The 19,533-nt window shown below is 51.2% G+C and overlaps 2 protein-coding genes and 1 long non-coding RNA gene across 12 annotated transcripts in view; all 3 read left to right on the forward strand.

The window, feature by feature from the left end:
* The window catches only part of LOC128337497 (uncharacterized), a 27,437-nt gene extending 19,365 nt beyond the window's left edge, over window positions 1-8,072 (forward strand). For 7 of the 10 annotated variants that reach the window (XM_053278558.1, XM_053278556.1, XM_053278557.1 and 4 more), the window contains 5 exons: window positions 1,368-1,745; window positions 4,092-4,406; window positions 5,909-6,007; window positions 6,104-6,153; window positions 7,589-8,071. In XM_053278558.1, coding sequence (XP_053134533.1) covers window positions 1,368-1,745; window positions 4,092-4,406; window positions 5,909-6,007; window positions 6,104-6,153; window positions 7,589-7,738 — 992 coding nt within the window. In that variant the 3' untranslated portion in view covers window positions 7,739-8,071. Of the gene's footprint in view, window positions 1-1,367; window positions 1,746-4,091; window positions 4,407-5,908; window positions 6,008-6,103; window positions 6,154-7,332; window positions 7,564-7,588 lie in introns of those variants that run through there. The other 3 variants (XM_053278552.1, XM_053278554.1, XM_053278553.1) reach the window with 3 other exon arrangements.
* A 583-nt stretch (window positions 8,073-8,655) lies between these two features.
* Window positions 8,656-12,229, forward strand: LOC128337501 (uncharacterized). Its single transcript, XR_008312298.1, has 3 exons — window positions 8,656-8,822; window positions 9,597-9,730; window positions 11,788-12,229. It is a non-coding gene; the product is annotated as an uncharacterized LOC128337501 (long non-coding RNA).
* Window positions 12,230-12,777: 548 nt separating this feature from the next.
* On the forward strand, window positions 12,778-19,221 carry LOC128337500 (proline-rich protein 36-like). The gene is made up of 5 exons (XM_053278564.1): window positions 12,778-12,880; window positions 16,008-16,031; window positions 16,544-16,575; window positions 17,244-17,504; window positions 17,935-19,221. Coding segments are annotated over exons 1-5 (723 nt in total). The 5' UTR covers window positions 12,778-12,878; the 3' UTR covers window positions 18,339-19,221.
* Window positions 19,222-19,533: the final 312 nt, after the last annotated feature.

The raw sequence follows: 19,533 nt of genomic DNA on the forward strand, positions 1-19,533 counted from the left end.
ACTTGGATGTAAATTTCCCTTGCAAAAGAGTTTTGAAAGTTTACTTGATAGATTTGTTCTTAGATATGTTCAATATCATACGAGTACGATGACCCTAGTTGGAAGTAAGTTCTAAAGAAATGCTTTTAAAAAGAAAAAGGAATTAAGAAATCATTCAGTGTACACATACGGGTTTTAGGTATTTATTAAGTGTTTTTTGGTTGTTTTAAATTTTATTTTCAACAAACAACAGGACATGCATAAAACCCGTGTAACAACAGAAAAGAACAAATAGCAAAGAAAACCTAAATATAAGCCAAATATTGAAAGACGTTCCTTTTGAGAATAAATGCAAGACCAATGTTGAGAAAAGATCACTGGTTGTTGAACATTGTGCATCCTTTTCTTAAGAGTATGTGACCCTTTTTCACGTAATCTTCTTCACTACAGTCCTATGAGGCAGGGCTTTAAAAGTCCTCTTTAAGAGAGGATACAGGGAGGAAAGTGACTTTCCTGGAGTGTTTCAGTGGATCCATTGCAGAGCTGAAATCCGTATCAGTACAATCGGGGATGAGAATTTCCCATCTCTTTCACATGCTGTTTCTGTGGGGAAGATCTCTGTATTTGACAAGGATCTCCAGATCAGAGCCCGCACATGCATTTTAATATCGTCTTTGTAAATGTGCCTTTTCCTTAGAGCTGAAAGAAATGACAAAACGAAGGCCTAACTGGCCTTTGACTTCCCTAAATATTAAGGAGTATCTTTTGGGCACGGAGAGACGTGACTACAGCCTAGTTTTCGGGCTCAGAGCTGCATGGCAGGGCTACAGATAGCCCTGGAGAAAGGAGACATCTTTCCCGCAGGAGACCTCTGCCGTGCGAGGAGATAGCCAGACAGAATGCATGGACTGTACCAGTCCCAGGATCATCAGAGGATGCACAGCAACATGGGAAGCTGCCTTTTACTGAGTCAGACCCTTGGCCCATCTAGCTCAGTATTGTTTACACAGGCTGGCAGCGGCTTCTCCAAGGTTGCAGGCAAGAGTCTCTCTCAGCCCTAGCTTGGAGATGCTGCCAAGGAGGGAACCTGGAACCTTCTGCATGCAAGCAGAAAGGTGCTCTTCCCAGAGCAGCCCCATCCCCTCAAGGGAACTATCTTCCAGTGCTCACACATGGAGTCTCCCATTCAAATGTAACCAGGGCAGATCCTGCTTAGCAAAGGGGACAATCTATGCTTGCTGCCACAAGACCAGCTCTCCTCCTGCAGACGGCAGGGCTAGTGTGTGCTCATAAACACATCATGACATGTAATACAGCACACACGGATATTTCCCCTCCTCTTTGTTTTGTACTCTCACACCAAGCAGTTCCTTTGCTTTCCTGTACAGATGCTGAATCTCAGGGAAATACAAGAATACCACAAAAACTGGCCCAGAGACGGGCATCTCCTGGAGAGACCCTAAGGATCAGTTGCATCCTTCCTTATGGAGTTTATACCAGGGGGGTGACCTGGTACAAGGAAGACCAAGACAGAAGCCTGCACATAATTAACCAGAGTTATGAAGACATGACAGCAGGACAAAACTTCCCAGGTCAAGTCATTCTGACCCTCAGGAATGTGCAGAGAAAGGACTCCGGGGTTTATTACTGCTGTGCCACAAACACCAAGGAAGGATTCAGAATCCTGAATGGGTCGAGACTCATCGTCAGAGGTGAGCGGTCCAGCACATTTGGAAAACGGTTGGTGTTTAGTGAGTGTCTCTTCGGTACGTACACGACAAATACAAATATGATGAATATTTATATACCGCTTTTCAACAAAAGTTCCCAAAGCGGTTGACATAGATATAAATAAATAAGAGGGCTCCCTGTCCCCAAAGGGCTCACAAGCTAAAAAAGAAACATAAGATAGACACCAGCAACAGCCTGGGGGAATGTTTTACTGGGGTTGGATTATCTATCTATCTATCTATCTATCTAAAATATTTATACCCCGCCCTGAACATTACTGCTTGGGGCAGCTCACAACATTTATAAAACCATTACAATAGAAAACCTGATGGTGTAGTGGTTAGAGTGCTGGACTAGGACCGGGGAAACCAGAGTTAAAATCCCCATTCAGCCATGAGACTTGCTGGGTGACTCTGGGCCAATCACTTCTCTCTCAGCCTAACCTACTTCACAGGGTTGTTGTGAGGAGAAACTTAAGTATGTAGCACACCGCTCTGGGCTCCTTGGAGGAAGAGCGGGATATAAAATGTAAAAAATAAAAATAAATAAATTAGTTAATAATAAAATTAAACGTTAAAAAATCCAAGCTAAAACTGCAAAATTAGCTTTTAAAATTTCAAATTACATTTTTTTAAGAGCTAAAAACTGAGAATATATACCAGAATATATATACCAGATATACGCAACAGGTGAAACATTCAAAAGCCTCTTTTAAAAGATGCGTTTTTAGTTGTTTGTTTTAAAAACACTGAGAGAAGTAGTATGGCAAAGCTCTTCATGGAGGAGAGTTCTATCATCGCTGCTAGTTGGAGGGCCATAGGCCACCTCCAATCTCAAAGGCAGGATGCCTCTGAGTACCAGTTGCAGGGGAGTACCAGCAGGAGAGAGGGCATGCCCCTTTCAACTCCTGCCTGTGGGCTTCCAGAGGCATCTGGTGGGCCACTGTGTGAAACAGGATGCTGGACTAGATGGGCCTTGAGCCTGATCCAGCAGGGCTGTTCTTATGTTCCAAGGCCAAGGGGCCACAACCGAAAAAGCCCTGTCTCTAGTCCCTGCCAATCGGATCTCTGGATAGGGCCAATGGACCTTCCCCTACTTAATAAAGAGAATCGCCACTTTAAAAAGGAGTCTCTTTGCTCAGCTGAAAACCTGCTCCAGGGAGTTTGGATGCCCCAGAACAGAACACAAAACATAATGATAAGTCACAATAGCACTGTAAACTACAATCGGCAAAACAAACAATTTGAAAAAAGAGAGATGTGCAGTGACCTTGATTTGTGTCCCCTGGAGCTTTTCCAGACTGCCAGCTTAATTGGGGAGGAAGTGGCTTAACTTAGCACGAGTTAGGATGAGAGAGAATAAACGGCCTTTTTGCACACAGAAGCCTCAATTGGCAAAAATGGAAGTAAATCTGGGCCGTCCACATGGCCGCTGCCACCCCTGCTTCCTTCTCCTGCATTGAAGGCAAGCGGATGCACTTGACACCTTCTTGAAACAAGAACTCTTTATCTCGACATGAAATGGCTGAGTGAGGTGGGTCTCTGGGACTGGAGAGGACGCGTCTCTGGGTGCAGGACTCTCTTGTGGTTTTTGTTGTTTGCGGCTATTTGTGTATGGCTTTGCAAGAAGAGGAGGTCACACAGCGGTTGACACAGAAAAAGAAATAAGATGGTTCCCTGTCCCAATACGGCTCACAGTCTAAAAAGAAACATAAAGGGAGGCGCCGGCAACAGCCACTGGAGGGATGCTGTGCTGGGGCTGGAGAGGTCCGGTTGCTCTCCCCCTGCTAAACATAGGAGAGCAAAGAGTGTCACTTTGTGCAGCTAGCAGATGGGACTCTCTTTGTGAAATAGCCTCAAACAACATGGAAGAGCCTTCTGCCTCAGCCAAGTCAGAGCCTTGGTTCAGCTAACTCAGCATTGTCTGGAATATAGGAAGCTGCCTCCTACTGACTTAGACCCTGGTCCCATCTAGGGCTAGCTCAGTATCGTCTACTCTGACCGGTAGCGGCTTCTCCAGGGTTGCGGGCAGGAATCTCTTTCAGCCCTATCTTGGAGATGCTGCCAAGGAGGGAACTTGGAACCTTCTGCATGCAAGCAGGCAGGTGATCTTCCCAGAGCGGTCCCATCCCCTAAGGGATCTTACAGAGCTCACATGTGGTCTCCCATTCAAATTTAAAACAGGGCAGACCCTGCTTAGGAAAGGGGAAAATTCATGCTTGCTCTCAAAAGACCAGCCCTCTTCCCATCCTGGCCACCAGCATTGCTTCTGTGAGCAAAATTCACTTTCCTTACACAGTATACGACCCATTGCGTCTAAGAAATGGGTGTGAGAACCACATACTTTAGTATTTGTGATTATCCTTCTCAATACTCTTCTAGATGCCTCTGGGTCAAGCGCTTCCATCCTGGCACCTTCCTTTTTGGAGGGGACTCAACTTAGTCACCACATCCCCCTACTCTGCTTCTTCTATGACGGACACCCTGACCAGGATACTGTCTCCTGGGATATTCATGGAAAAACATTTGAGCAGCAGGACGGTGACATGATTGACGGGGAAGGAGCCTTCAGCATTTGGAGTTTGCAGCTGATGCCTCCAGAGTTCTGGACCGAAGGGATGTCTTACTCCTGCTCCGACCAAGAGAACAGGAACCTCAGTGCTGTGGTACCCACCAACACAGTGCCCACAAACACAGGTACAGGACAACAGACTCTATCCATCGTCCACCAGAACAGCAGACTCTACCAGAATAGAAATCTATAGAAAAGGGGCTGCCTTTTTCCAACTTAGCTCTAGCTGTGGAAAGGTGGGACCCACCAGTAGCCTGCAGCAGCGGGGTGGCAAAGGTGTTGGAAATTCTCTATGGTGAGAGAATCCCTTTCTCATTATAGCAGAGTGCACAGAGGCACAACACACAGCGGATTTAGTTAGGCATGCGTGTATGCTGAGAGTAAAGTAACCTGGAGCCAATTCATAGTTTCAAATCAATATAAAAGGCATTTATTAAGGAACTCCATTCTAGATAGGAAAGTGAGGAATTAGGATCTCTTATCTATCTATCTATCTGGATGCAGATGGATTCTGCATCTTCTCTGCACATTTGGTGCAGGGAGAGAGCCTTGCCATGTTGCAAGGTAGACGGCCAGGTAGCAAGAGAGAGAGAGAGGAAGGAAGTTTGAATCCCCTAAGAGTAGCAATCTACATTTCAAAGGGATAGCATCAGAGCAGTGGAGAAGTGATGACAAATGTCTTGACCCTTTAGCCCTCTGACTCACTAGTCTGTCCTCCACTGTCTGAGGCAAAGAGACAGTGCAAAGTCCTTTAACTTTCCAACAAAAGGTGGGTTTTGAGGAGGGCTGGACCACAAATGTGTGGGGAGGACGTTCTAGGCCTCAGGGGCAGCGAGCGGGGAAGAGTGTTCAAGGGTGGTGGTGGGGAGATCTCTGGGCTGCTGTGTCTGGTCATTCTGGAGAAGGAAAGGGCAGAAGCCGGCACATACCCGGGTCTAGAGCGGAGAGCTAAGGTGGCCAGGCTGTGCAAGGCTTAGAAGGTTAGGAGGGATGGGCAAGGATGGAGCTTGTGTTGGAAGCCACGGAGGGATGTCAGGGGTTTGGAGATGGAGCAAAGGTCTGAAGAATGAGAGATGTTTTGGTGAGGGGAGAAGAAGACACCACCCACAGGATTCCTGGAATCTCCCAGCCTTCCCTTAGGTCAGGAAGTTTCCCAGTGGGGGGCCTTTAGACCCAGCTAGCTAAGGGAGCATTAATAGTCAGGTATACCACCATGAAGACCGTGGCCACTTTCCGCTCGTCCCTGAGCTGACCTTCTGGCTACTTTAGCGGTTGGCCACTCCTCTACTGTTGCCCCCCATTTCTCTCTCTTCCCCTCTCTCCTCCCCATTTCTCTCCCCCCTCCTATTGTTACTCCCCTACAACTGGTATTCAGAGGCATCCTGACTCTGAGGCTGGAGGCGGCCTACAGCCATCAGACTAGTAGCCACTGATAGACCTGGCCTCCGTGAATTTATCTTAAACCCCTCTTAAAGCCATTCAGGCTGCTGGCAGTCACTACAAGAGAATTCCTCCAGTTGATTCCACGCTGCCCTCAGCTGACCTTCTGGCTACTTCGAGATAAATGCAAATAGATAGATAGATAGATTGATAATTTCTCTCTCCCTCTCACCTTCTCTTTCTTCAGGAAGCTGCCGTCCCATTTTATACATCGGGCTGCCCTGTATCGCTGCCCTCCTGCTGATCTCTGCCTGGGTCTTGCTCTTCAGCAAGCATCTTGGCAAAGGTAATCCATCGAGTGTGAGGTTAATGGTGTTGTATCCCAGCCCTTACTCAAGAGTAAGGTGATTTTTCTTCTCCCTTTTTGTTTCTCTCTCCACAGGGGATGGAGAGAAACTAGATGCTCAAATACCCATCGAGGAAACCCCACAGGTAATTTGCACTGTTTTCTCCCTGCCGCCTCATAAATCTCTCTCTCTCTCTCTCTGTGCATGTGCAGTACATCATTTGGGCAGGGGGATTGGGCAAAACAACTCCAAATCCTTTGGCAATCCAGTACTTGGATAATGGGGAGTGTCTGATGTTGCAAGGTGAGCCCAAGAGAGGGTTGGAAGGAAGCAGCTCCAGCAGATAATCTTGAGGCAAGAGCAGTCAATCAGCGTGCGGGGGCTGTGTGTCCAATTCAAGGTTAGGAACCGTGAGGTGGAAAACAAGGGCAGGTAAGGCCTTCAGGGCACAACTCCTCTGTTTCCTATGAGCTGCCCGGGGTGCTGGACAGATCATGGGGAACAAAGGAGGTATCCTAACAGGTTTCTAGCTCCAACTTTTATATCCTTCCTGGGCATGGCTTCCCCTCCCAGACTCCACCCACTTCCGGAGGAGTAAAGAACCTTAAAGGGGTAGTCAGCTGGCCTGGTACCTTTCATGTGGGTCTTCTTTGGCATAGTACCAAGCAGGCCCAGGGGAACATGACCCATTTTCAAAGGGTCTGGCAGGGTGGCAGCATACCTCCCTGCCACCCCGTTGACTCCTCAGACCAGAAGTGACAGGAAGCAACGTGTGTGCACACACCGGGTACTTCCTGTTACTTCTGGTCCGAGGAGTCAACAGGGAGGTGGGGAGGTACGCTGCCGCCCTGCCAGACCCTTTGAAAATGCAGTGCCAATGGGGGAAACGTGGCAGGAGGGGTAAGAGCATCCTCCCCCGTCCTTCAAGATATCCCCCCACTTTCGAACCGGCCGAACCGCCGGTCTTTTGAACCCCTTCGGAGGCCCATAAAAGGGCCTCCGAACAGGTTCGTGCACATCCCTAATCTTTGCCTCTGAGTCCTGGCCACTGTTTCTGGATAGCACTAAAACTCCCAGTATTCCAGTGGGTATTTACCCAGTAGTATTCGCCCAGAGCTGAAGAAGTGGGAAAGAGAGTCTACAGGAGGTATGGGACTGTGCAGCATGTTTATGGATAAATCTTTGGAAAATGCCATATTAATTGGCTAGTCAGTGGTCAGTTGCCTGTGGTGAGGGAAAATGAGCTCCAGCGACCAAACACTGTGTCTTTTGTAAAATGGAAGAGAGTTGTTCTTTCTTTCTTTCTTTCTATTTTCTGTTCCAGATTGATTATGCAGAAGTCCATTGGAAAAATTGAAATGTTGGTCAGTGTGATGGATACAGTCTGCAGGCAAAACTTTATTTCATTTGTTAAAGGAGAGAAGACATACAGGAAGAAAAGCAAATGCAAAAGTTTATTATCTTTCAGCTAGCAGAATGTTGACACCTGTATCGAACATAGTGTATTTGGTATTAATATTGATGCTTGCATTAAACGCCACCTTTTTTCCATGAATGGTGTCCATGTCTTCATTTTACAGCATCCTCTGATGACCACGATCTTGTTGTTTTGTGCATCAGCTCTGGGCAGATGTCTTCTCTATTCAGCTGATGGCAGGACAGTGTGCACACACCCCAGAAAGACATCATTCAAAGAGGATGAGTTTGCTCCCATCTCTGCTAATTTCTAATGCCCAGAAACCGAAACAGAGAACTTCTTAGAACTGGATTAACTGGTCCCTGCGTCTGCTTTGGCCACTGGCCTTTCCCTTGGAAGTCCCTTTCTGAGGCCTTTGTGGGCAGGTAACCATTTTGTTGGCTTTTCTATGTCAACACTGGGAGACCTTCCTTTTTGTGAAGAACAGAAGAACAGCCCTGCAGGATCACACCCAAATCCCATCCAGTCCAGCACCCTTTTCACACAGTGGCCCACCAGATGCCCCGAGGAGCCACACAACCAGGAGATGAAGGCTATCTCTTTCTTCTCCTGCTGCTGTTCCTCTGCAACCGGGATTTGATGGCTATAGCCATCAGGATCAGTAGCCACGGATGGAATTGTCCTCCACTAATTTGCCTAAGCTCTGCTTAAGGTTATCCAAGCTGGTGGCCATCACCACATCCCGGGGTGGAGAAAGTAGCCTTGGAGGTGGATTCCGGCCAAGGAGCGAGTCGAGCGACCCTTCTAGTGGGAATGGAGGACTAGAAACACATTTGGAAGAAGACCCCATTGTCACTGTAACATCCCCTGGGAAACCCAGAACAATGTCCAGGGTAGCGGGAAATGGTGGGATGGCCAGCTTCTCATCGAAGGGGACCATTCGGGAGGAGGAAATCCTTCCCCACCAAACAGTCCCACGCTTGCCCCTTTCAGGAGCGGAGGAGCAGGATCGCTTTCCTGATGGCCCTGATCCAGGCCTGCCAGGAAGCCATCTGGAGGGGGCAGCAGCGCCTTCCGTTTTCTAAAGGGCTGGCAGCCCAGGCAGTGCTGATGAGTGATTTGGGGCAGGGAACTCTGAGGCAAAGGGGTCGGCTGGTGGGAGGGGAGGCCTGGATGGGGGTAGCGGGGTGGAGGCAGCCGCCCTTGGAACAGGGTGAACCCCAGCAGGGAGAGGGGGCTGGGTGCATCTGGGGCAGGAGAAGGGAAGCCCCCCAGGGCCTCTGGGGTGACTCCCTCCTGCTCTCTGTTCCCTCCCAGGAGGAGATGGCCTACATCTGGGAGGACCCCGTGCCCCACCACCTCTTCTCTCTCTGCACAGAGGCCATTGCCTCCTTGAGGTACGTGGAGGTCTGGAAGGGGGAGGGAGTGGTGTGGACAGCGGCAGGCAGCCCCGGAGAATTCCAGGGGGGCTGAGAGGAGTCCAAGTGGGGGGGAAGAGGAGGGAGGGAGCCCAGGGGGCAAGCAGGGCGAGGGACCAGCCAATTCTTGGCCCTCCACACCCTCAGGCATCGGGGAAAGGACTGGGGAGGCCCAGAGAGGAACTCTCTTCACCGTTCAGCAAAGGCCCCCTCAGGCTTTGGAGAAGTTGGCCGCCCACCTCAGGACTGATGGCTTGATTGCCACCAGATCCAGCTTGCTTCTCCAGCGCTGCATGCTGGGAACGCCTCGGATCGGGGCCATGGAGGCTGTTGATACTTTCCACCTCCTCTGCCAGTTTCTTCATGGCATTATCCCCCCATTCCCACCTTCAGAATAAATTTGTTCAATGCGTTGGTCATGGAAAGAACTGACTGAAGTGGTTAGAGTTCAAAATAAAATGAGTTTTGGATTACAGAAAGAGAAAATAATGGTTAAGAGCGATAAAATTAAACTATCAAGACCAACAATGACTAAGGTACAGCTCTCAAGGTGTTAATTTGGCTTGAGTTTTAGGTCTGAATTAGGTTCCCTCATAGAGAGAAACAAACAGATTTGGATTTCAGGAGAAATGAGGGGAAACGTAAGTAGAGTTTTCAAGGATAGGGGTTATATACTAACCACCTCACTTTTTCCAAGAGAAATGTGTCGAAACCTTGCAGCTCAGTCTCTACCAAGAAGCTTTTCTTCTCCAGGGCAAGGAAGCAGGAACAAGGAACAAGAGACCAGCCAGGGGTCCAGGATTCACCAAAGGCAGATCCAAAAATGAACGAGACCTCGCAGCCACAAGTGCTGGGCACACCGCATTGAGAAAAGATAGTATGCAGGTGTAAGTCAAGGCAGGGCAAGATGGAAGTGTTGATACCAAGACATGAGAAAGTGAATGGTGCTTCCTCGGTACGCAGAACACCCTGGTGATCCAGGAGACAGGCGGATGGATGGTGTCTTCACCAGTTAGAGGCACTTTCTTGCCCGAAGGCATTATGCTAAACATTGCTTGCAAAGGCAAGCAAAGGCGACAAACCCATTGTGCTATTCAAAACTGAGGAGTGGACCTCTTGGAGAAAAACTAGGGAAGGTCTGAAAGGACCCCTGGAGGAAAAGGCATGCTGAACACATTGGAGTTTCTTTGTCTCCTGTCTTTTCAGAAGATGTGGGGGTAGCTAAAATGTAAACCAGCTAGCATCCCGTGGCCATGAGTTGGCCATTAACATATGGATATGACAAATATTTATAGACTGCTTTTCAACTAAAGGTCCCAAAGTGGTTTACAGAGATATATAAATCAAACAAACAAACAAACAAACATGCTCCTTAGCTGCAGAGATGACCTGTCGCTTTCTCATCACTCCTTCCTGAGGAGGTGTTGTTATCTTGACTGCTGTGTCCACATAGGGAGAAGACTTGGCTTAGTCTTTCAAGAATAGCTCTGGGTTAACTCACATCTAGCCACCTAATGGTGCAGCAGCAGGGAAGCAACCTGCCTAGAGGGCAGAAGGCTGTTAGTTTGAATCCCCGCTAGTGTGTTTCCCAGAATATGGGCAACTCCTTTATCGGGCAGCAGTGACATAGGAAGGTGCTGAAAGGCATCATCTCATACTGCATGGGAGGAGGCAATGGTCAACCCCTCCTGTATTCTACCAAAGAAAACCACAGGGCTCTGTGGTTGCCAGGAGTCGACACCGACTCGAGGGCACAACCTTTCCTAATTCTCATCTACTCCAGCTTCCCACCTGTGAATCATCATCAGGGGGGTGACAGCGAGGGGAGGCTCTCCTGCACTTTGAATCTGACCTAGGCGTTCCTTCTCCCAGGCCCTTTGAGTTAGCTAGAGGCAATACACAATGCAGATCTCATGGTCCCGTGAAATCCAGAGTGCAGACAGTGGTAACTACAGGCTTGTACTTCCAGATAAAGGGGGGGGGGCTGATCCTCAAGGAACCCCCCCAAAAGGGTCTCTTTGTAACAACCTTGATTCCATCATCTTGCCAAGGCTTCCCAAGCTGGGAGCCTCAAAATGTGGCTGAACTCAAACTCCCATCAGCCCCAGTGACAATCTTCTGCGTGTAAAGCTATTAAGATTTTCCGAGAAAAAGATAACCATGTTGGACTCAATCTGCTCTTCAGCAGCTGCTCTGGCTTTCTTTTTGGTGACTTTGCATGGTGTCTACTTCTGGGTTTATTTTTGAATTGTTCCTTTTAAGCATGTTATAGTGCATAACTCCCCCCCCTTCTGTTTTTTATATTAGTAAAGTTGCACAATTAATTTCTGAGTTGGTTGCCAATTGAAAAACTATACTGCCCAAACACCCATGACTAATTCTTGTCTTTTGGGGAGATGCTTGAGAAACTCTTAAACGGCTGTCACCCATCAGTTTCATTAAGGATGATCCTGAAACTTATGGCGAAGCACTGCCTGATCCCTCTGCCAGTGGGCATCACAATCCCATCCTTGTTGGCGACCATATATGGTTTCTTTAAAAGCCTGTTTAAATATGGCCTGCCACTTTCTTCTGTCACAATCACAGCCCCGCTCCCACTTCTGCACACATCATAATCCTCCACTGTCCTCTGAGCCCAAATAAAAGCAGCTCACCTTTGCTGAGTAGCTCAATCTCCTGGGGGGGGGGGCAGAGAGGAAACAGGTAATGTTCCCCCTCTGCCCCAGTGGGATTTGGGAGGGCAGTTAAAGTCCTGGACTTGGCTGCAATCTCAATCCCTGTAGGGGATCCAGACATCTGGAAGAGGACACCCAACTGCACCCACACCCAGGCTCTCTCAGGAGTCTGGACTAATAAGTTAGACTCCCCCCACTCCACCCCACCTGCTTTCCCCACTTGCTTCCCTCCCATTTAACACAGGGGTTGTCTCTTCCTTTCATTTCAGGCCATGACCTTCACCATCAATCGAGCCCCTTTCGGGCACAATGGCTGAAGCGGAGGTCTCACCTCCTCACCGTCAGAAGAACCTTCACGTGCAGCTTGAAGACCAAACTCCCAAAGTCAAAAATATTCATTGCACTATCCTTTGGTAAGCCATAGGGCTCAAGCTGTGTCTGGGCAGGGTCATCCATTGGTGGTCCTGCCCCGACACAGATTGACCAAGGCCCACTGTTTAACCTGGCCGTGCAGGCCTGGCTGGTTGCCGCTTTTTGGAGCCGAGAAGGAATTTTCCCCTGGGAGGTCTCTGGATCCCCAGGTTTTTTGCCTTCTCTGCACGGCCTTCCTCTTCAGCTCTGCAAGCACCTTGGCTTGCCGCTGAAGAAGAGTCAACCAGTGGGTCTTTCCCCCTCCCGCCCACCTCCAAATAAAATACAAATCAATCTCAAGACATTGTCGCTTTGTTGTTTTTTGGTCGTCTCTTTTTTGCTGGGTCTACTGGGAGTGATTAGGAGTCAATGAGGAAAATTACTCATGTCAGGCAATGGATCTGGGGATCAATCAGGTTGGGATTAAGATCCAGAGGTGGTAGAATGGTTGATTGGGACCGGGGAGATCAGAGTTTAAAATCCTCACTCAGTGATCTCCTACTTTCTCACAGTGATCTCCTCAACTTTCTCACAGGGTTGTTGTGCAAATAGGAGAGGAAGGCAGAGGCAGGGGCGTAACTACCATTAGGCAGGGGGAGGCAGTCGTCTCGGGGCCCCACTGCCTTGAGGGGCCCCCCAGAGACACCTCACATGACTCCCCATTGCCCCCTGCCCAGCCCCAAGACCCTTCAGCCACTTGCGCTGTTTGCCCTTTCTCCTGCTTATGTCCTGGTCGGAAATCAAAGCTGCTTTTCTCCCTGGCGCCTCTCAGCTGATCGGCGGGTGGGCGGGGCTTCCAGGGAGGCCTCCGTGTAGGCCTCCGTGAAGCCTGAATTCGAGTAGGCTGGCAAGCCCCAGGAAGAAGGCTGGCAGTCAGAGTGGCCACTACAGCTCTCTGCAGCAGACCCTCTTCTGCCCAGGCCAGACAGCTCAGCCTTTGCCAGCTGGAATGTGAATTCCTTTTTGTGGTTACACTCCCCCCACCCCCTATATAGGCATCTGCTTGCCATAGGGCTTTGATGGGGGGGGGGGGAGACTGAGAAGTCTCTGAATATTTATATTTAATTTAAAACTGATTGGAAAATTTGCTGGCTTAAAAAACACCCTCTAAAAAGTCCTATAAGTGGCTTGTTTCATGGCAGGAAATTACAAAAACTTCTGGAACAAATTTATTTATGTATTAATTCATTCATCCTCTATAATAAAGAGCCAGGGTGTGCGCCCGTGTCTCTGCGCCCGTGTCTTCCTCGGCCGTTCTGGGCATGTGCGGAGCGGAGTGCCACAGGCACCAGGCAGCCATGTTGGCTCCCGGTCCAGGAGGAGCAGAAGCGGGGACCGGGGAGGGCAGAAGCGGCAGTGGCGGGACCGGCCCTGCCGCTAAAACGGCCGCAGGCACCAGGCGGCCCTGTGGGCAAAAGGAGGAGGAGAAGCGGGGACCGGGGAGGGCAGAGGCGGCGGGACTGGCCCTGCCGCTGAAATGGCGGTGTGGGGGACACGGCGGCGGCATTTATGGAGCACACAAACAGCCAACGGGGATGAAACGTGTCCTTTGCAGCCCCGCTATTTATCCATCTATCCTGGAAAGGAGTGGAGTTGTTGCTAAAAATAAGCCCCAGAGTGGAGTGGGAAGGGGGCTGGAAAGGAAAGGAGAGGCGTCGGTCTCACCAGCCATTGATTTCATTCTGAGCATTCACCTCCACCCCCAAGCGAAGCAGCGCCTGTACCTCCTGTAGGGCGCCTAGAAAAGCCACTTCCCTGAGCCTCTCCTCCAGATGGCTGCTCATCCTTTCTCCCCCCGTCTCCCTTCAGCAGTGGGCAGGCCCTACAGAGCTCCTTCCACACACTCCTCCCCAGCAGCAATCTCTGCCGGCGAGCTCATGCAGGAGCTGCTGCGGCTGCTTCCCCGGCTCTCGGCTGCGGGACTCTATTCTCAGTTGCTCCACTGACTCATTCTGCCCTCCCTGGATGTAAAAAAACAACATGAACTTTCTGACGACTGGCCGTTCTCCGCATAGCCACAATCCGCGCAGTGCCTTTCTTTCGCCTCTACTAAGTAGAGTCTACTTCCTGTTTTGCACCCTAGGGGCATGCGTCACGTGCATATGGGGTTCCTTTCCCTGCTCTAAATTTCATGTGATCCTGCACCGCAAAAAGGCTTGCCATAGGTCTTGCTGCCCAACAACAAATCCACCGCCCCCTACTAGCGCCCGTTATTTTAATGGGCTTAAAAATACTAGTTCATTCATAAATACACTTATGTTCAAGTTGTTTTGCAACCCAGGTCTGAGTGAGAACTGAGACATGAGTGAGAACTGTGACGCATGTGTTGTGCTTTTATATTTTTCCCCCTTAGGGTCAATCTGGCCAACATGTGAATGCAGCACCTCCATTCCAGAGGAGATGTGTGGTAAAGAGCTTTAAAAGCCTCCTGTGAAAAAGCTCCTGGAATCAAACTTGACTGAATTGGTTCAGAATTCTGAGAAAACAAACATAGGCTCACCCTGCGTGGCTGAAAGTCTCCTTGGCTAATCTGCAGCAAGGGGCCCATTTTAATAATTAGTGTTTCTAGTGTCTTCTCATTTGCTTAATTTTGTACATCTGTTTTTTGTATGTTTTGAATGAGGACAGAAATGTGAGAATAAAAGTCCCCTGCTAACTGGGCAAAGAGGCACCTTTTTCTCTTTGTAAACCGCCCTGAGCCATTTTTGGAAGGGCAGTATAGAAATCGAATTATTATTATTATTATTATTATTATTATTATTATTATTATTATTATTATTATTATTAAAAAATTTCTCGGCGGGGGGGCCCATTTAAGAATCTTGTCTCAGGGCCCACTCCAACCTAGTTACGCCCCTGTGCCACTACTTTTGCCTCAGATAGTTTTGGGCTTGCACTGACCTATTGTCTTCCCTTGCATTAATAGATCATTAGACTGTTTCTTTCTCTCTCAAGTTTGCCCATCTTTTTCAGGCACAGCTTTCATACCCAACTGTAGACCAGGGTAGGAAGAAGAGCTGATCTACCCAGCATTTCCTCCTCCCTGGATTCCACACCATCACTTCTCCCTCTTCCTCCCTGGCTCTTTCCTCCCACAGCACCGAAAAGGGGGAGCACACCCAGCTCCCAAACCTGGGCAAGACACTTGTTTGACCCAGGTTTGGGTTGTGTGAATGACTCCAGATGTGAAGGAGGGCTTCCTTTCTGCAGAGGCCTTTCCAAGCCAGGCCCTTGATTGTGTGATTAGAGGGGGAAAGCCATGTGGGGAGCAGGGAGGGCAGAAAGGGCTGACCCTGTCCTGGTGCTTGGGGACTGGGAGCTGCATCCCAAGGCATGATTTCAAACCTCAACAAGCCAGCGTGGCCAGTAACGGATCTGGTGACCTCACCGCAGGTCCGGAATTCTGCAGGGATTCCGCCAGAGGAGGCTCATTGGCCATCCTTGCCTTGGTCAGAAGAGACAGTTAGTTGCTCTTGTCCTCCTGCTTTCTGAGCCGAAATGGACTGTACCTGCTTCAGGTACAGTCTGGCCTGGCGGTGGGGCAGGGGTGGGACCGAACCCGAGGGCTGCCTGGGACTGGTTTTGAAAGCTGTCTTTCCTTGGTTTTCCCTTCTCTGGGTTGGATGCGTCTCAATCCCAGTTGCAGGGGAGCAACAGCAGGAAGGAGAGAGGACAAGCTCTCACCCCCTGCCTGTGGGCTTCCCAGAGGCATCAGGTGGGCCACTGTGGGAAACAGGATGCTGGGCTAGATGGGTCTCCTTGGGCCTGATCCAGCAGGGCTGTTCTTCTGTTCTTCATTTCGCCTCCAGCATGGACCCCAAGCAGCTTCTCCTTGAAATGCAGGAACCCTCAAGGGTCGCCTCGTGGGGTGGTTTCCACAGTACTCCCTTGGCTTGCAGGCCCTAGACTCATGAACCAGGAGGAGTGCGCAGGAACTATGGGAGACCACTAAGGGGGTGGTTGTGGGGAAACCCTTTGCCCTCCCTTTGATGCTGACATCTCCAGCTGCCCATGAAGCCCACCCATCCTCTTGCCAAGAATCGTGCCTAAGCCTGCTTCTTCCTTCTTCTTCTTCCAGGTCCCAACAGGAAGAAGCTGTCAAGTAAGTGGTTCTTCTTTCCCTTCTGCCTGTTTCTGGCTCAGGAGGGGGTCCCCCTCAAGCGTGGGTGGGGTTCAGGCAGGACCCCCAACCCAGGAGGTGTGGCACCCATGTCCCCAACTGGGTGAGCCCGGCTGCCTTCAGGAGGCCAAACACAGGCCAATGGATATGATGCTAGCAAATCTGAATTTGATCCCAGCAAAACTGGCTTCTTGTCTTGTTTTGCAAAAACAAACACACATGCCCCAAACGAAACCTGTTTTGGAAAACTCTTCTGGAGAGGGACGGGTCAGTCCTCAGGGCCAAAAAGTACCCCTGATGCAGTCCGTTCCTAACCCCAGCAAATTCCCAACTCTGGACGCATCCAAAATGAGCAGGGCCACCTAGAAGGACTGCCTGTTGGTTGGATCAGTGCCAGAAGGATGGGGGGGGAGATGTGCACCCCCTGGCATGACTGGGAACCCCCCAGGTCCTGGGATTGCTGACCGAGAATATGTCTCTGCTCTCCTCTGCAGGCTCCCGGAAGATCTGGAGAGGGATCAGACTGGTGAGTGGGGGACCAGCGTGGTGTAGGGTCCTTCTCAGGGCTCCGCCAGATCTCCATGGCAGCTCTCCTTGGGGATCTCTTTCTCTCGGCAAAGGAGCCAGAAGGGAAGAAGAAGGTCGTCTGAGTGGCAGGAGGACAGGCCTCTGGCCTCCTAGGCACCTGACGGGGCCCACAGCCTTCCCCGGGGGTGGGGGGGGAGACCTGGCAGCCCCCTTTTTATCGAGGAAGGACAGCCATGGCCTCCAGTTCATCGCCTCCCTTTCCTGTCCTGGCCTCCAGGCTGCCACTCTGCGGAGAGGAGAAGGCTCTTCTCCCATCCAGCCATCGCTTTGCATGCAGAAGGTCCCCGCTTGAATCTCCATCATTAGCTTCCCTCCAAGGAACTCAGCTAGCTAGGAAAGGCCTCTGCCTGAGAGCGGCTGCCAGTCAGAGCAGGGCAAGGGGGGGGAGCCTCGGACATGGGCTGGCCGCTGCATTGTGTAGGCATGGCTGAGAGAGCCGAGCCATTTCTCATGGCCAGAGGAAGCCTTGAACCGGCCCACCCAAAGAAAGAACTCATCATCGCTGCAGCCCAGCCTGGCCAGCTAAGCAGAAAGCCGAAGCTGTGGCCATCCGGGCCCCGAGGCTTCCTCCGTCTCCTGAGCTCTGCTTCCTTCCCTCTCCTGCAGGTGTTCCTGAGAACCCCAGCCCCGTTCCCTCTGCTCCTGCCCCCACCTCCCCACCCCCCTCCCTACCACCCCAGCCAAGCACCCCCTTACTCCTCCACACCCCCACCCCAGGCTCCCCCTCCCTCCCCCTTCTCCCCACCCCAGAGACTGCGCCCCCAGCCCTCTCCCATCCCAGGCTGCTGGAGCCCCCAGAGGACACCGGATCCACCACGGCGGATGCCTGCCCAGGTCCCTCCACCAGCAGGAGGGCTCTGCAAGAGGGTCAGTATGAGGGCATCTCCTAGCCCCTCAGCCTGCCCCCGAACCCTGCCGGGGAACCCAGAGGCGTTCCTGGGTCCTCCTCTCTGCCTCCCGGCTGACAAAGAGAGCCAGCGTGGTGTAGTGGTTAGCGTGCTGGACTAGGACCGGGAGACCCGAGTTCAAATCCCCATTCAGCCGTGAGACTAGCTGGGTGACTCTGGGCCAGTCACTTTTCTCTCAGCCTAACCTACTTCACAGGGTTGTTGTGAAAGGGAAACTCAAGTATGTAATACTTGCTCAGGGCTCCTTGGAGGAAGAGTGGGATAGAAATGTAATAATCATAATCATAATAATGATAAGCTCCACAGGTCCAGCTGCAGCTCCTTGCAGGGGTGAGGAGCAAGCCAGGCTCTGGGGCCAACCATCATCTTCTGCTGCTCCTCTCTTGCAGACCTCCCTCAAGGCCCCGATGCAGAGGCCTCGTCGTTCCAGCCTCCTCGCCCCATTTTCACGTGGTCCTCCTCCTCGGCCTCCACCGAATATCTCCGCCTCTCCGCCACCCGCTCCTTCTCCCCCTCCTGCCTCTCCCTGAATCCCTCCGCTTCCCCTCCTCAAGGTTTTCACAATGTGCAAGGGAATCTGGAGAACCTGATGGCGTTGCTGAAGCAGCAGATGGAGGACCATAAGTCTCCTCCGCGCAGCACCCGGGTGCCTCTTGCCGTTCCTTCCCGATGGCCGTTTTGCAGTTCTGAGGGCCCAAACACAGCGATGACAGGGAGAGACTCTAGAGCAGGCCTGCTCAACATTGCCCCCCCCAGCTGTTTTTGGACTACAACTCCCATAATCCCCAGCTAGAGTGGTCAGGGATTATGGGAGCTGTAGGCCAACATCTGCAGGAGAGCCAAATTTGACCAGCCCCGCTGTCGAGGCTCAGAAGGGGGGCCGAGGCAGGGAGCAAGCATGGGAAGGAGATGCCGGATTACAGCTCCAGGGGGTCTGGGTTCGAATCCCCATTTGGCCATGACCCTCGAGGGGAGACTCTGGGTCAGTCCCTCGCCACACAGCCTGACCGACCTCTCAGGGTGGTTGAGAGGATTGGAGAAAAGGTGATTCCCACTCTGAAGGGTGACTGCAAACTGTGAATGTGAAACAACCAGACAAATATCAGCCCTTTTGAGCTCAGCCCAGAAGCAAAAAGGCAGCCACCGAGGAGGGCAGAGGGTGGTGCTGAGAACTGTCCTCCTGAGAGCATCTGCAACCTCTTACTGGAGCAAAGCGTTGCTTCCCTCAAGTGCTGACAGCAGAGGTGGGCCAACCAGGCTCTCCAGCAGTGGTGGAACTACAACTCCTATCATGCCCAGTGGCAGGGGATGATGGGAGTTGTGGTTCAACAACAGCTGGAAGGTCAACTTGGAAAGTCAACAGCTGGAAGGTCAACCTGGCTTACAGTCTAGACTAGAGTGTGGCGAGGGAGGGGGAGCAGAGGGAGAGGAAGGGTGGGAGAGGAAGGGAGAGGTGGAGATGGGAGTTGGGTGCCCATCTCCTGCCGAGGCATTAAGGATCATCTATTCCTCCACAGAATGGAATGATTTTGAGTCAGGACGGGAAGGAAAGGAGGGGGAAGGGTCCAATTCCAGCTGGGTGGCAGCTCCAGGCCTAAGGGGCATCGAGGGAGAAGGGCAGGAGTCCTTGTTGAGAGCAAGAGACCTGCTTCGGGGGGGTTGCAGGGTTGGGGGTGCCAGTGTCACCAGGAGGGGGTCAAGCCCAGAGGCAGAGGGTGGGGCAGAGCCATGGGGGGTTGTGGGTTCAAGGCCAGAATGAGGAGTCTGTGCTGGAAGTGGACAGTGGCAGGGTCCAGAAAGTCAAGGTCGCACCTGGTAGGGTGGCAACAAGGCCCTTTGTCCCATTGGGTTCCTTTCCTTGCAGGACAAGAAGGTCTCATGATCTTCCATGCCCACCTGCAACATGTCGTGGTGATGAGCAGGGAGCTCCAGGAAATCAGCAGCAGGCTCAGCCAACTTGAGGAGGCCTTTTTAGTAAATTAATATGA

Source organism: Hemicordylus capensis, chromosome 14 (genome assembly GCF_027244095.1).
Source record: "Hemicordylus capensis ecotype Gifberg chromosome 14, rHemCap1.1.pri, whole genome shotgun sequence".
Taxonomy (NCBI): domain Eukaryota; kingdom Metazoa; phylum Chordata; class Lepidosauria; order Squamata; family Cordylidae; genus Hemicordylus; species Hemicordylus capensis.